This window comes from Maylandia zebra, linkage group LG20 (assembly GCF_041146795.1).
Source record: "Maylandia zebra isolate NMK-2024a linkage group LG20, Mzebra_GT3a, whole genome shotgun sequence".
Taxonomy (NCBI): domain Eukaryota; kingdom Metazoa; phylum Chordata; class Actinopteri; order Cichliformes; family Cichlidae; genus Maylandia; species Maylandia zebra.
In genome coordinates this window covers 3,806,786-3,819,591 of record NC_135186.1, presented here as the reverse complement: position 1 = coordinate 3,819,591, position 12,806 = coordinate 3,806,786, and the positions used below count along the sequence as shown (strand labels likewise).

At 44.8% G+C, this 12,806-nt stretch overlaps 1 protein-coding gene and 1 long non-coding RNA gene across 3 annotated transcripts in view; one reads left to right on the top strand and one right to left on the bottom strand.

Moving 5' to 3' along the window:
• Positions 1 to 12,806, bottom strand: part of cpne5a (copine Va) — a 95,878-nt gene that overhangs the window by 71,597 nt on the left and 11,475 nt on the right. For both annotated transcript variants that reach the window (XM_004558664.4, XM_004558665.4), the window contains exons 2-3: positions 11,845 to 11,885; positions 10,962 to 11,008 (exon numbers count right to left, since the gene is read on the bottom strand). In XM_004558664.4, coding sequence (XP_004558721.2) covers positions 10,962 to 11,008; positions 11,845 to 11,885 — 88 coding nt within the window. The remainder of the gene's footprint in view (positions 1 to 10,961; positions 11,009 to 11,844; positions 11,886 to 12,806) is intronic.
• Positions 8,338 to 11,789, top strand: LOC106675029 (uncharacterized). Its single transcript, XR_013095062.1, has 3 exons — positions 8,338 to 8,602; positions 10,696 to 10,809; positions 10,941 to 11,789. It is a non-coding gene; the product is annotated as an uncharacterized LOC106675029 (long non-coding RNA).

The following is a 12,806-nucleotide window of genomic DNA, read 5'->3' as shown; positions in this document are numbered from 1 at the left end:
CCCCCGTGTTTCTGTTTAGTTTTCACGGTGCATTGGCGCACCTGGCGCACTGTTAGATTCAGAATGAATCTCAAAGTAAAAATTACTGCACCCGTCGAGGCTCTCTCTATTTCTTCCTTGGTCCGGGGGACTGCTACAGTGAAAACTCGATCGCTGAGTGAAGGCTACTTGCTAGCTCCCATGCCAGATGAGTGCAGCCCGTGCCACGAGCTGGGTCCGTGTGTCAGCTGTGAGAGATTTCTACACCAGTCAAGATCATCTTTGCTTCGTTGCCTACCTCCCCTTTGAACTCTGATGGTCACTTTACGAAGGTGCAGGTATTATGCCCATTAAGGACTTTGCTGATAACAGGACTCTGCACTCTAATTCAGAATTACTTGCCTTCCTGGGATCTTCCTTTCTAATGTACGCTCACTCTGGAATAAGATAGACGAACTGGCCCTGATGAGAAGCATGAACAGAGACTTTGCCTCCTCCTGTGTCTTATGTTTTACGGAGTCGTGGCTCTGCGAGGACATCCCGGACTGCGCGCTCAAGCTGGAGGGCTTTCATCTGCTGCGCGCGGACCGGCAGGCCGCTCTCTCCGGTAAAACCAAAGGTGGAGGTGTCTGCTTCTACATCAATAGTGGCTGGTGCACAGATGTAACAGTGATTGCTCAGCACTGCTCTCCCTCTCTGGAATATCTTTTTATTCACTGCAAACCGTTTTACTCTCCGCGGGAGTTTGCTTCATTCATCCTGGCCGCTGTTTACATCCCGCCGGACGCAGATGCGCAGGCAGCTCAGTGCGCACTCGCGGAGCAGATTCTCCACACGGAGCGGACATTCCCGGACTCTCTCATCATTGCTCTTGGGGACTTTAACAAAGCCAATCTGAGCCATGAGCTTCCAAAATATAAGCAGTATATTAAATGCCTGACCAGAGAGGAGAGGACATTAGACCACTGTTACAGCACGATCAGCGGGGCCTATCGCGCGGTGCCCCGCGCTTCACTCGGACTTTCTGACCACGTCATGAGCCACCTAATCCCCGCGTACAGACAGAGGCTGAAGCTCTCCAAACCTGTCGTGAGGACTAAAAAACTGTGGAGCAACGAGGCTGTGGAGGAGCTTCGCACGTGTTTGGAGACCACAGACTGGGACACAATGAAGGCTGCTTCTAACAGCTTGGACGAGTTTACGGACACTGTCACCTCCTATATCCACTTCTGTGAGGACAGCATTGTGCCATCACGCACCAGGGTGAGTTATAACAATGACAAACCCTGGTTTACTCCCAAACTCAAAAAGCTGTGGCTGGAAAAGAGTAAGGCGTTCAGAAGCGGAGACAGGGACTGCTACAGAGAGGCCAAGTACAGGTTCACTAAGGAAGTGGACATTGCCAAACATCAGCACTCTGAGAAGATGCAGCAGCAGATCTCAGAGAATGACTCGGCCTCTGTGTGGAAAGGTTTTAGGAATATTACAAACTACAAGCCAAAAACCCCCCACTCCACTGATGACTTGCTCTTGGCCAACACCCTCAACGACTTTTACTGTCGTTTTGACGAGCCATCAGGCAGCCTTCACACCTCCAACGGCCCCAACAATAGAGGCACTTTGGACACTCATTCCCCCACCTCTCCCCCCTCCATAGAGCCATCACCACCTTCAAACTGTTCACCTGCAACACCCGCCCCCTCACCCCACACAAAAGAGGATTTCACACCACCTCCTCCCACCACAACTCTTCATATTCATGAAGAAGGTGTGAGGAAGCAGTTTAAGAGTCTGAATGCTCGGAAAGCTCCCGGCCCAGACGGTGTGTCTCCTGCCACCCTCAGACACTGTGCAAACGAGCTGGCCCCAGTGTTTTCTGGCATCTTCAACTCCTCACTGCAGGCATGTCATGTGCCTGCCTGCTTCAAGTCCTCTACCATAATCCCTGTCCCCAACAAAACTTAGAATCACTGGACTAAATGACTACAGACCCGTGGCTCTGACATCTGTGGTCATGAAGTCATTTGAGCGCCTAGTTCTCTCCCATCTCAAGACCCTCACGGACCCCCTGCAGTTTGCATATAGAGCCAACAGGTCTGTAGACGACGCCATCAACATGGCCCTACACTTCATCCTGCAGCATCTGGACTCCCCAGGAACCTACGCCAGGATCCTGTTTGTGGACTTCAGCTCTGCCTTCAACACCATCCTTCCAGACCATCTCCGAGACAAGCTTTCCCAGATGAATGTGCCTGATCCCATCTGCCGGTGGATCACTGACTTCCTGACGGACAGGAAGCAGCACGTGAGGCTGGGAAAGAATGTCTCGGACTCCCGGACCATCAGCACCGGCTCCCCTCAGGGCTGTGTTCTTTCTCCTCTGCTCTTCTCCCTGTACACCAACTGCTGCACCTCCACCCACCAGTCTGTCAAGCTAATCAAGTTCGCAGATGACACCACCGTCATTGGGCTCATCTCGGACGGGGACGAGTCTGCCTACAGGAGAGAGGTTGAACGTCTGGTGTCCTGGTGCAGCCACAACAACCTGGTGCTGAATGCCCAGAAGACAGTGGAGATTACTGTGGACTTCAGGAAGCACACAGCCCCACTCCCCCCCATCATCCTGACTGACACCCCCATCACCTCTGTGGACTCATTCCGCTTCCTGGGTACCACCATCACCCAGGACCTGAAGTGGGAGCCCACCATCACCTCCGTCATCAAGAAAGCCCAGCAGAGGATGTACTTCCTGAGGCAGCTGAAGAAATTCAACCTGCCAACACGGACGATGATGCAATTCTACACTGCAATCATCGAGTCCATCCTCACCTCCTCCATCACCGTGTGGTACGCTGGAGCCACTATCAGGGACAAACAGAGACTGCAGCGTGTTGTGCGCTCTGCTGAGAAGGTGATTGGCTGCAGACTCCCATCTCTGCAGGACCTGTACACCTCCAGGTCACTGCGGCGTGCAGCCCGGATCTCAGCTGACCCTTCTCACCCTGGACACAGTCTGTTTGACCTGCTCCCCTCAGGCAGGAGGCTCCGGTCCATTCGCACCAGAACCTCTCGCCACAAGAACAGTTTCTTCCCCTCTGCTGTTGGACACATGAACAATAACCACATGATTGTCCCCGCCACTAACATATGACCCTACGCTGTGTAACTGCATCATTTCATGTTTGGCACTGATCACCACCTGCACTCATGTATATATCTTTCTACGTAGCACTCATAATTCTTATTCTCATGTATATATCTCATGTATATCTCATGCAAATATCTTTCTTTCTACATAGCACTTTAATTCTTATTGTCTGCACTGAAGCACCGCAGCAATTTCCTAATGTTGTAAACCTCAACATCTGGCAATAAACCCATTCTGATTTCTGATTTTCTGATTTCTTAAATATTTTTGTGGTTACAGCCTTAAAGGTATACTGCATTGCACTGAGTAATTACAATCTTTAAATTGTATGGGTTTATTCTTCTTGAAAGTAACATATATCAGCGGTATTTACAGTTACATTTTGTCTAATATGTGGGTGCTAATCTGTTTATTTATGTGATGTAAACGTCTGATGTGAGCATTGTTTCCAAAAGTAACACTCACGTAAGTTTAAGTCCAGACGTTATCGCATAGAGCAACATACACATTACAGTAACAAAATGTTGAACGCTGCTGAAGAAGCCGACGACTCAGAGCAACAAGGAGTAAGATCCAGCAATCGTGAAAGGCATTTAACTGAAAAGGGTAAAGAAATGCAGGAATATGAGGCAAAGAAAAATGAGAAGGCATTTAACAAAGCTTATGACACTTGGAAGAAGGCAGCTAAAGAAATCAGAACAAAGCTGAAAACTTTCTGCTCACCTGAAGAGCTAAACAATGCCAGTCATGACATAAGAGACAAGCACGCTGTAGTACAACAGCATTATGAACCCATTCGCCGCAGCCAATCCATGACGCCCGACATTGTTAAGCGAATGGATGCTTGTGCAGTGCTTACAACTGACATTTGTGAAGTTGTTGCTAAACGACAGGAAAATATCGATCAGCTCTTTAACGATCGCCTTGAAAAGGAAAGAGTACGAGTGATGTTAAACAAAAGGGACTATGGTTCTGTGTTTGGTGATACAAAAACTGAAACGTCGTTCCCAGAGGGTTCAGTTGCACGCTCAAAGGCAGATTCTACTGGCAGTCGTGAGGTGGAAGCAGAAGCTGAACTTGCAGCCAAAGTGGAACAAGCAAAGGCCACACAAGAAATATTGGCACAGGAAACCAAGATCAGCCAAATGGAAAATGAGTGGAAAATAAAGGAAGTGGAAACAAAGGCAAGGTTGGAGGAGGAAAAGACTAAACTTCAACAGTTAAAGGCAGACAGCGAAGTGAAAGTAGCAGCTGCACGAGTAAGTGTCAGGTTCGACGGTGCCCCGACCGGCGACCTGTGTGTGTGTGTGTGTGTGTGTTTGTTCTCCCGCTCTGTTTTTGTCTCAGTTGTAGTTGTTACGCGGTTGCGTAGCAACGGGAGATGTCCGACCCGGAAGTTCCGCCACTCTGAGTGGTCCCACCTGCAACTGATTCCTCGCCAGCTGCTGCCAATCATCCACCATTGTGACAGAACTATTTAATGGTGTGGCTGAGTGACAGACAGCGCTGGAGTATTCCACCAAGCCGGGCTACGAGTGAGACGGAGATACGAGAGGAGAGACGTCACTGTTTACGAAAGTCGTATGGACACATGAGGGGAGCACGGAAGGGACTTAGCACTATGGATTACTTTGGATTTGCTTCACTGTAAATAAAGACACTGTTCAATCTTAACGAGCGATCCGCGTCTGGGTTCTCTTACTCATCACCCCCGTAACAGTAAGAGCCCTTAGTGCTCAAAATGACATTGAAAGCCATGATCAAGTGTCCTGCTACAACTTAGAAAATTCCGCAAATCTCCCCAACAGCGCACCACGGCTCTCTTTAAATCCACAAGCACCAACATTTAGACCTCACAATACTACTCCAGAACGTGAAGAACTTAGCTTAGTTCAAGCCCTCGCCAGCTCTCTTACCCTAAACAGGCTTCCTGTACCTGAGCCCACTATCTTTAGTGGCGACCCCCTAAAGTTTATGGATTGGAAGGTATCCTTTATGGCACTAATTGGTGACAAACCTTTACCTGTGTGTGAGAAAATGTTGTATCTAAAGAGCTATCTTGCAGGTGAAGCACGAAAGGCAGTAGAGGGATATTTCTTCCGCAACAATGACCAGGCATACGCAGGCATATGGAGCGTTTTAGAGGAAAGGTATGGCAGCCCATTTGTTATCCAAAGAGCCTTTAGGGCTAAACTCACAAAATGGCCTAAAATAGCTGCCAATGATCCTAAAGCACTGGGAGTTGGCAGATTTTCTCCAAAGCTGTGCAGAGGCTATCCCTCAAGTCAAAGGCCTAGAGATCCTTAATGATTGTGAGGAAAATCACAAGCTTCTAAGATAACTGCCTGAGTGGATAGTGCAGAGATGGAGCCGCATTGTGGTGGAGGAGCTAGACAAAAGCCAAGACTACCCCAACTTCGCTCGCTTTACAAAGTTCATACAAAATGAAGCTAAAGTAGTTTGCAATCCTGTTGCCTCACCATTCCTAATAAACGAAAGGGCATCAGAAGAGCAGCATGTTAAAAGAGCGAAGGCACTCAGTACTACCATCCAACCAAAGTCTCCACCAATCCCAGTATCTACTTCTAGACCTAAACCCCCATGTTTGTTTTGCAAAGAAGAATCGCACGGCATAGCTAAGTGTCCTGCTTTTGCAGCGAAAACTAGTGATGACAAGAAAGTTTTCATTCAAGAAAATCGTCTCTGCTTTGGGTGTTTGAGGAGGGGTCATGTAACCAAAGAATGCAGAGGACGTCACTCCTGTAGTAAGTGTGGTCGGCGTCACCCCACCTGTCTACACACAGAAAGAGTGAATGAACCTAAAGAAAAGAAAACTGAGGATTCTAAATCCCCAGATGAAGGTGCAAACAAGGAAGTGCATAATGTTATGACTCATGTACTAACAAGGAAACTATCTTCCACATCCAGCATAGTACCAGTATTTGTGTCAGTTGCATCTGAGCCTGAGAAAGAAATACTTACATATGCCCTGCTTGACACCCAGAGTGACTCATCCTTTATTTTAGAGGATTTGGCCTCAGAACTAAATGTAGACGCCCAACCAGTGCAGTTAAAGCTTAGCACCATGACTTCCGTCGACACAGTCGTTGCAAGTAAACTTGCCAACAACTTACAGGTGCGTGGGTTTGATTCTGAGACTCGTGTCCGAATAGAACACGTCTACTCTCGTGACTTTATCCCAGTTGACAAGTCTCATATCCCTACCAAGGAAACTGCACTTCAGTGGCCACACCTTGAAGGCTTAGCTAACAAGTTACAGCCATTGCAGAACTGTGAAGTAGGTCTATTGATTGGTTATGACTGCCCATCAGCACTAGCCCCCCTAGAGATCGTCACAGGCAAACTACAGATCCCAGACAGTGGCACTACATTGACACAGCTCAGAATCCTGCAGATTACGCCTCTAGAGGGCTCAGTGCATCAGAAATCATGTCAACATGTTGGTTGTCTGGTCCAAAGTTTCTGTGGGAACATGACATTTCATATGCACCCAGCCCCTCAGCTGTGTTGTTAGTAGGGGATCCAGAAGTCAAAGCAGTCAAAGCTCTCACAACTCAAACAAGTGAACAAGACAATATCCTCAGCCGTTTGTCAAGGTTTTCAAGCTGGTCAATGCTCCTTAAAGTGGTTGCAAGGATAAAAGGATTGAGATCCAGCAAAGCCCAGTATGGAAACTTTGTAACAGTAGATGAACGGAGAACAGCTGCTGACACAATAATAAAGCTCCTTCAGCAGCAGGCCTTTTCTCAAGAGATGGAAGTGTTGAAGGTGGGAGATAACCTTCCGAGTTCAAGTCCCCTCTTTAGAGTAGATCCAGTGCTAGATCAAGGACTTCTCCGTGTTGGAGGAAGACTGAAGAAGTCAACACTCTGTCAGGGACTTAAGCACCCCATCATCCTCCCAAAAGACCATCACATTACAAAGTTGATCATTGCTCATTTTCATGCACAGATTTGTCATCAAGGTAGAAGCCAAACTCTCATGGAAATCAGATCGAATGGGTTTTGGGTGATTGGTGGGAGCAAGGAAGTTGCAAAACTAATAAGCAAATGTGTTCAATGTCGAAAACTAAGACGTTCACCAGAAGAACAACGCATGTCTGAACTTCCAAAGGAACGAGTTGAAATCTCAGATCCTTTCATGTATTGTGGAATGGACTGTTTCGGACCATTTGTCACAAAACAAGGTCGCAAAGAGCATAAAAGATACGGACTCCTCTTTACATGTCTTTCCTCACGTGCAGTCCACATTGAGATGCTTGAGGATCTTTCTACTGACTCTTTCATCAACGCTCTGAGATGTTTCATCAGCTTAAGAGGAGCTGTTTGTAAGTTGTACAGTGACCAGGGTACAAACTTTATTGGAGCCAAAAATGAGCTAAGAGAGTCTCTTAAACAATGTGACATGGATGCCTTAGAAGCATTCCTTGCCAATAAACAGTGTGAGTTCGTCTTCAATGCCCCATCTGCTAGCCATGCCGGAGGTGTGTGGGAACGACAGATTCGAACCATCCGCAATGTTCTCAATGCCACCATTGCTCAATGCCAAGGCAGGCTGGATGACAGCTCTCTAAGAACTCTATTCTATGAGGCGATGTTTATAGTTAATGGTCGACCACTGAGCGTCGATGGAATCAATGATCCTAAATCTCCTGAACCTCTAACTCCAAATCACCTCATATTGATGAAATCAAAGGTTGCACTGCCTCCACCAGGAAAGTTTGTGAAAGAGGACTTATATGCAAGGAAACGTTGGCGCAGAGTCCAGTATCTCACTGAGCAGTTTTGGAGTAGATGGAAAAGAGAGTACCTTCTGAACATATCTATGAGACAGAAATGGCACCTACCACGTCGAAATCTTAAAGTCAATGACATAGTCATTATCAAAGAAGACATGCTTCCCAGAAATCAGTGGCAACTGGCTCGAGTGGTTGAAGCTCCAGAAGAAGATGACGGTTTGGTCCGCAGAGTCAAGCTTCAAGTTGGCGATCGAGGCTTAATAAAGAAGCAGGGAACAGCACACAAACCTCACGTAGTTGAGCGACCTGTTCAAAAGCTTGTAGTTCTATTAGAAAATAACTAATTGATGTTTCAATCAATACTGTCACATCAGGCGTATTTGCGAAAGTTTATTGATGATGTATTTGAAATTGTGTTCGTTCTTGTAGTAATGTTCATATGTTACAGCTGGAAATCATGTAAAGAATGTTGTTTATTATACATGATTTGGTGGGAGTGTAAAGGTCCAGTTTTGTTTATTGATCTAAGCCTGAACAGCTACGCGTAGTGTCCAGTAGAGGGCTCTGTTGTTTAGTTAGCGGCAAGCTGCACTTCCAGCTCAGACCGGTTTTGTGGCGCACATTTCCCAGTAGGCAGCTCTCAATGAAGCGTGAAGCAGCGTGATACCGGACTCTAGCGAAATGAACAATTTGCAGCCCTTGGAATGCAGAGCGAGGTACATGTTTTAAGTTGTATTTCTTTGCTTAATTGATATTTTGTTGTATTTTCTGCTTTATTTGAGTTCATATTTGTAATAAGCGTCTAAGAAAATGTATTTTGTGTTTCTGTTTAGTTTTCACGGTGCATTGGCGCACCTGGCGCACTGTTAGATTCTGAATGAATCTCAAAGTAAAAATTACTGCACCCGTCGAGGCTCTCTCTATTTCTTCCTTGGTCCGGGGGACTGCTACATAGGTTACCGAGTTGATCATGCAGACGATCGGTCTTAAAGGTGCACCCTGTTTATGTATTTTCGGTAAACCATACAGACTTGGTGTAGGCTCCCCTGGGTACAGCCTGTGGTATGAGGTCCGGTCAATAGCCTTGTCTTGTTCTAACTGCTTCAGACAGTCTATCACCCTCTTCCTGTAGCCACTTCCTGGGTCTCGTTTTAGGGGCTCGTAAGTATTTTCATCACTAAGTAGTGACAAAATCTTCTCATGATAGTCTTTCTGGTTTAGCAATACTGTGCACCGACCCTTGTCTGCCAGAAGGATGATAATGTTGTTGTCATCACTAAGTGATGTGAGTGCCTTCCTCTGCCTTCCTTTATGATCTGTCCAAACTGCATGTCAGATGGTCTGCTACCATCAGAAGCGCCCTAAGCCAGCACCACTCTGAGGTCAGATAAGGGGTGTCTGTGTCACACATTATCTGTCACTTTTGGAGATCAACAATCTGACATTCACATCCACTTCAAACTGTGATCAGCCACTGCGTAGAGCCCAGGTTTGTACTTCTTTTACGACCTTGTATATCGACTTCCCCTCCTTCAAAATGCAACACCAACGTCAATGTCTCTGTGGAGGAAATGTCTGGAGCAATGCGCCATCTCATCACCATTTTTCTAGCGATCCACCAGTAATTTCTTAGAATTCTTTGAGTTCATATCCTGAATGTAAAAAAAAACAAGTGAACAGGACTACTTGGGCATAGAATCGACAATTTTCTGTTTCGAATGTAGTGAAAATTTCCTCCATCTTTCACCCTGCAAATGGCTAATTCTTACTAATGCTACATTTATTTTGTCCGTGGCACCTGTGGAGGTGCTTTATGGTTATGATCCTGGACGAGCCATTCATACAGTGAAAAATATTATTAAAAAAGGCCGATGGTATGCTTTGGAGCAGTGGAAGAGCTTTTGGTGGTTTATCACCCTGTCTCCTTGCCCACAGTGCTTTTTCAAATGGCCTGTTTGCCACACTGTTTCTGGTAATTCTTGTTGATCCCTGAGGTGGTTTCTCGTGTTATTTCTCACCTGTTCTTTGTGGTACTCATATTTTACTCATATTATCCAATCTGCTGGTAATCTTTCTGGGTCTGCTTGTGTTACCTCTGTTCTCAGTTCAGTTTTTGTTTTTACTTTTAGACAATATAATCAAACTATGGAGAGCTGATGGAGCATTTCCCAATCTACTTGTGAAAAGATGTAATTTGTGATTCAAATAAACATTTGACCTTTTCTCTGAACTCATTTCACATCTCTTCTTTGTAGTTTCTCTAAGCTAAAAAAGAGCAAGGTAAAAATGGTGGAGTGTAAAGCCATTTATACTGAGGTTCACACAGCAGCTAAGCAGAGTGGCTACAGGTATAGATTATTCTTTAGGTTTGACAGTCAAACTGAGATCATTGCTGCTTATACCGTTATATTCTATGAAATAAAGAGTAAAATTTGGTGATACTTTAACTGTTTAGCTACTAATTTGTCCAGTGAATCCTGAAATCCAAGTTATCAATCTGTGCGGTACAACTGAAACACATTTTTGCCTTTTTGGAAGCAAAAACTCAACAAAACTATATGTTTTGTTTTTATTGGGGTATCAAATCTTTCCCATTTTAAATCTGAAGTCACACCACTCACCGTTCAATCCCAATCGATTTCAATGTGTAAGCAAAGAGACTAGTTCGACTGCCTTAGATCAAAATAATAAGAATTGATTTAATTTAAGTTGCAGTTTCAGTGTATGCCTTTAATTTGTGATTACAGTGTCACATAACAATTCCAGACGGGCCTAATGTCTTACTGCAACCTCTGTCTGCTTTGATCAGAGGGGAAGCCAGAGGGGACAGCGACACAGAGGAAAATCTTTAATGATACATGTAGCTGCCACCTTAATCAGTCACAGCTAACACAGTGCTGACCAGAGCACCAGCATTTACAAGGTCAGTCAATTGCAAGTGATTGGCACTCACAGCATTTACCTTGAGACAGAGGAGGGTGGGGAGGGGGTAAGCGGGATAAACAGAGTAAGATGTCACGGAAAAGAGACGGACTGACTGAGCTGTGTTGACAGGGAAACGGCGTGGTCGCTTACCTCTCTCCACTGTTTGGTCTCTACGCCCTGGGTGTACAATACAACCACTGAGAAGTGATGAAGAAGGATGAGATAGCAGCGAAGAGAGAGGAAAAATGCAAAACAGAAGAATACGTCACCAAACAATCTCAATCAAGAATCCTGCCTCTTCAAATTATGTTTGTTTTGTTCCTTCTTTGCTGACATTCATGATTAATTATCTTGCCACGCCCTGACAACATAATGAACTGCCAAGCTTGATGGTTCTAGGTATGCTGTCCACAATCAAAAAAGAAAATCAAGATAGAGAGCCCCTGAACACAGCGACACCCATGCAATCAAAACACAATTTCTTCATTATGGGATTCTCCTGATTCCCATTAGATCTGGCGACTTTAAATGAAGCTGGGGCGGGTGAATACCACATGACCTGTCATATATACCGAGGTTCAGCTTCAGGCGAATACAAAACAGGGTGTCAGCGCTATTTTCCCAGTAGCTTATTTACACAAAGGGCTTTTACCTCCTCCCTATTATGTTAAATGTCTCCCCCTCCATTCTCTATCCTGCAGGGAGTATCAAAGAAAATGCCTTTATGGCGTTTCCCCATGTGTCTCACCAAAAGATAGCCATTTGTATTCAAAGGCTGGCGTTTACACCCTGCATGCATTAAGGTACTTTAGCTCTCAGCAAGGAAAGGTTGTCACATTATTGTGCAAATGATATGCAGTTATTGAAGGAACACTTTGAAACAGCGCAGTAAACTGAATCAAAGTTAAGCTCAGCAAAAATAAAAAGTGAAGCTTTGTAAATGGAGACGAGGTGTCAGCGAACCATATTCTGAGCAAAATCTCCCGCAGGAAAATCTGAGCTGCAATTATCATCGTAAAAGCTGAGAACTTACAAGGGTCAGATTTGGAGAAAGTGTCTCGGTCCAACAGATTCCTGTAAGAGAAGAAAAGAGTTGCACATCAAAATGTGAAAACAGAGTCCTGCATGTGTGTGTGTATATGCAATTTCCGTTTAACTCATTCACTGCCATTGACGTCTATAGCCGTCAATGGCAGTGAATGAGTCAATGGGTTTAACTCATTCACTGCCAATGGCTGGCAGTGAATGAGTTAAGACTGCAGGGCAACAGCTGTACACAATACACAAATGCTTCTTCTTTCATGCTGTGAAATCACTGAATGCCATATGCAAAGAGCTACAACATAATTGCACGGTAATTCAACAACCATACTCAACTTCACACAAACCACAACGCCCCGTGGGATATCATTTCCATGTGAGCACAATAAAGTGCAGTGGAAAGAGACAGTGGTAACAGGCAGAGGTGCCTTTCAAAGTATGGACACTACCTATAAAAGCAGCCTGCCTCTACAGTGCGCTCAGAAACTGCAAATCCTTTTAAGAATATGTAATCCTTAAATAAAAAAAAATGCAGAAATGTGAGTATTAAACAACAACATTTTTTTAAAACACCTGAAGATAGAATAGCATACATTAAATGTCAGATTTCTTTTATTCGTGTAAGTTTAGTAGATAACTGTAAATCTAAAAATGATGCAAAAAAACAAGTGGCATAAAAAAAAGAGCTCAAGAAACAGATAAACAGTTCAAACTAGGCATATTTATGGCTGGGTAATGTATTTAATTGTACACTCAATCACAGATTTAACTTTCAAAGATTATTAAAATAAGATAATCAAGTTTCACAATAATTTGCTTCTTTTTGTCTCGTTTTAGAAATCCTGTTCATCTTCCCCTTCACAATTGTGCCTGCACCCATTCCTATAAAAAAAAAGCCCTGGAGAGCAGGCATTTTTAGCTCAGCTCAAACCCGAAGGACAAAAAGACAGTCTT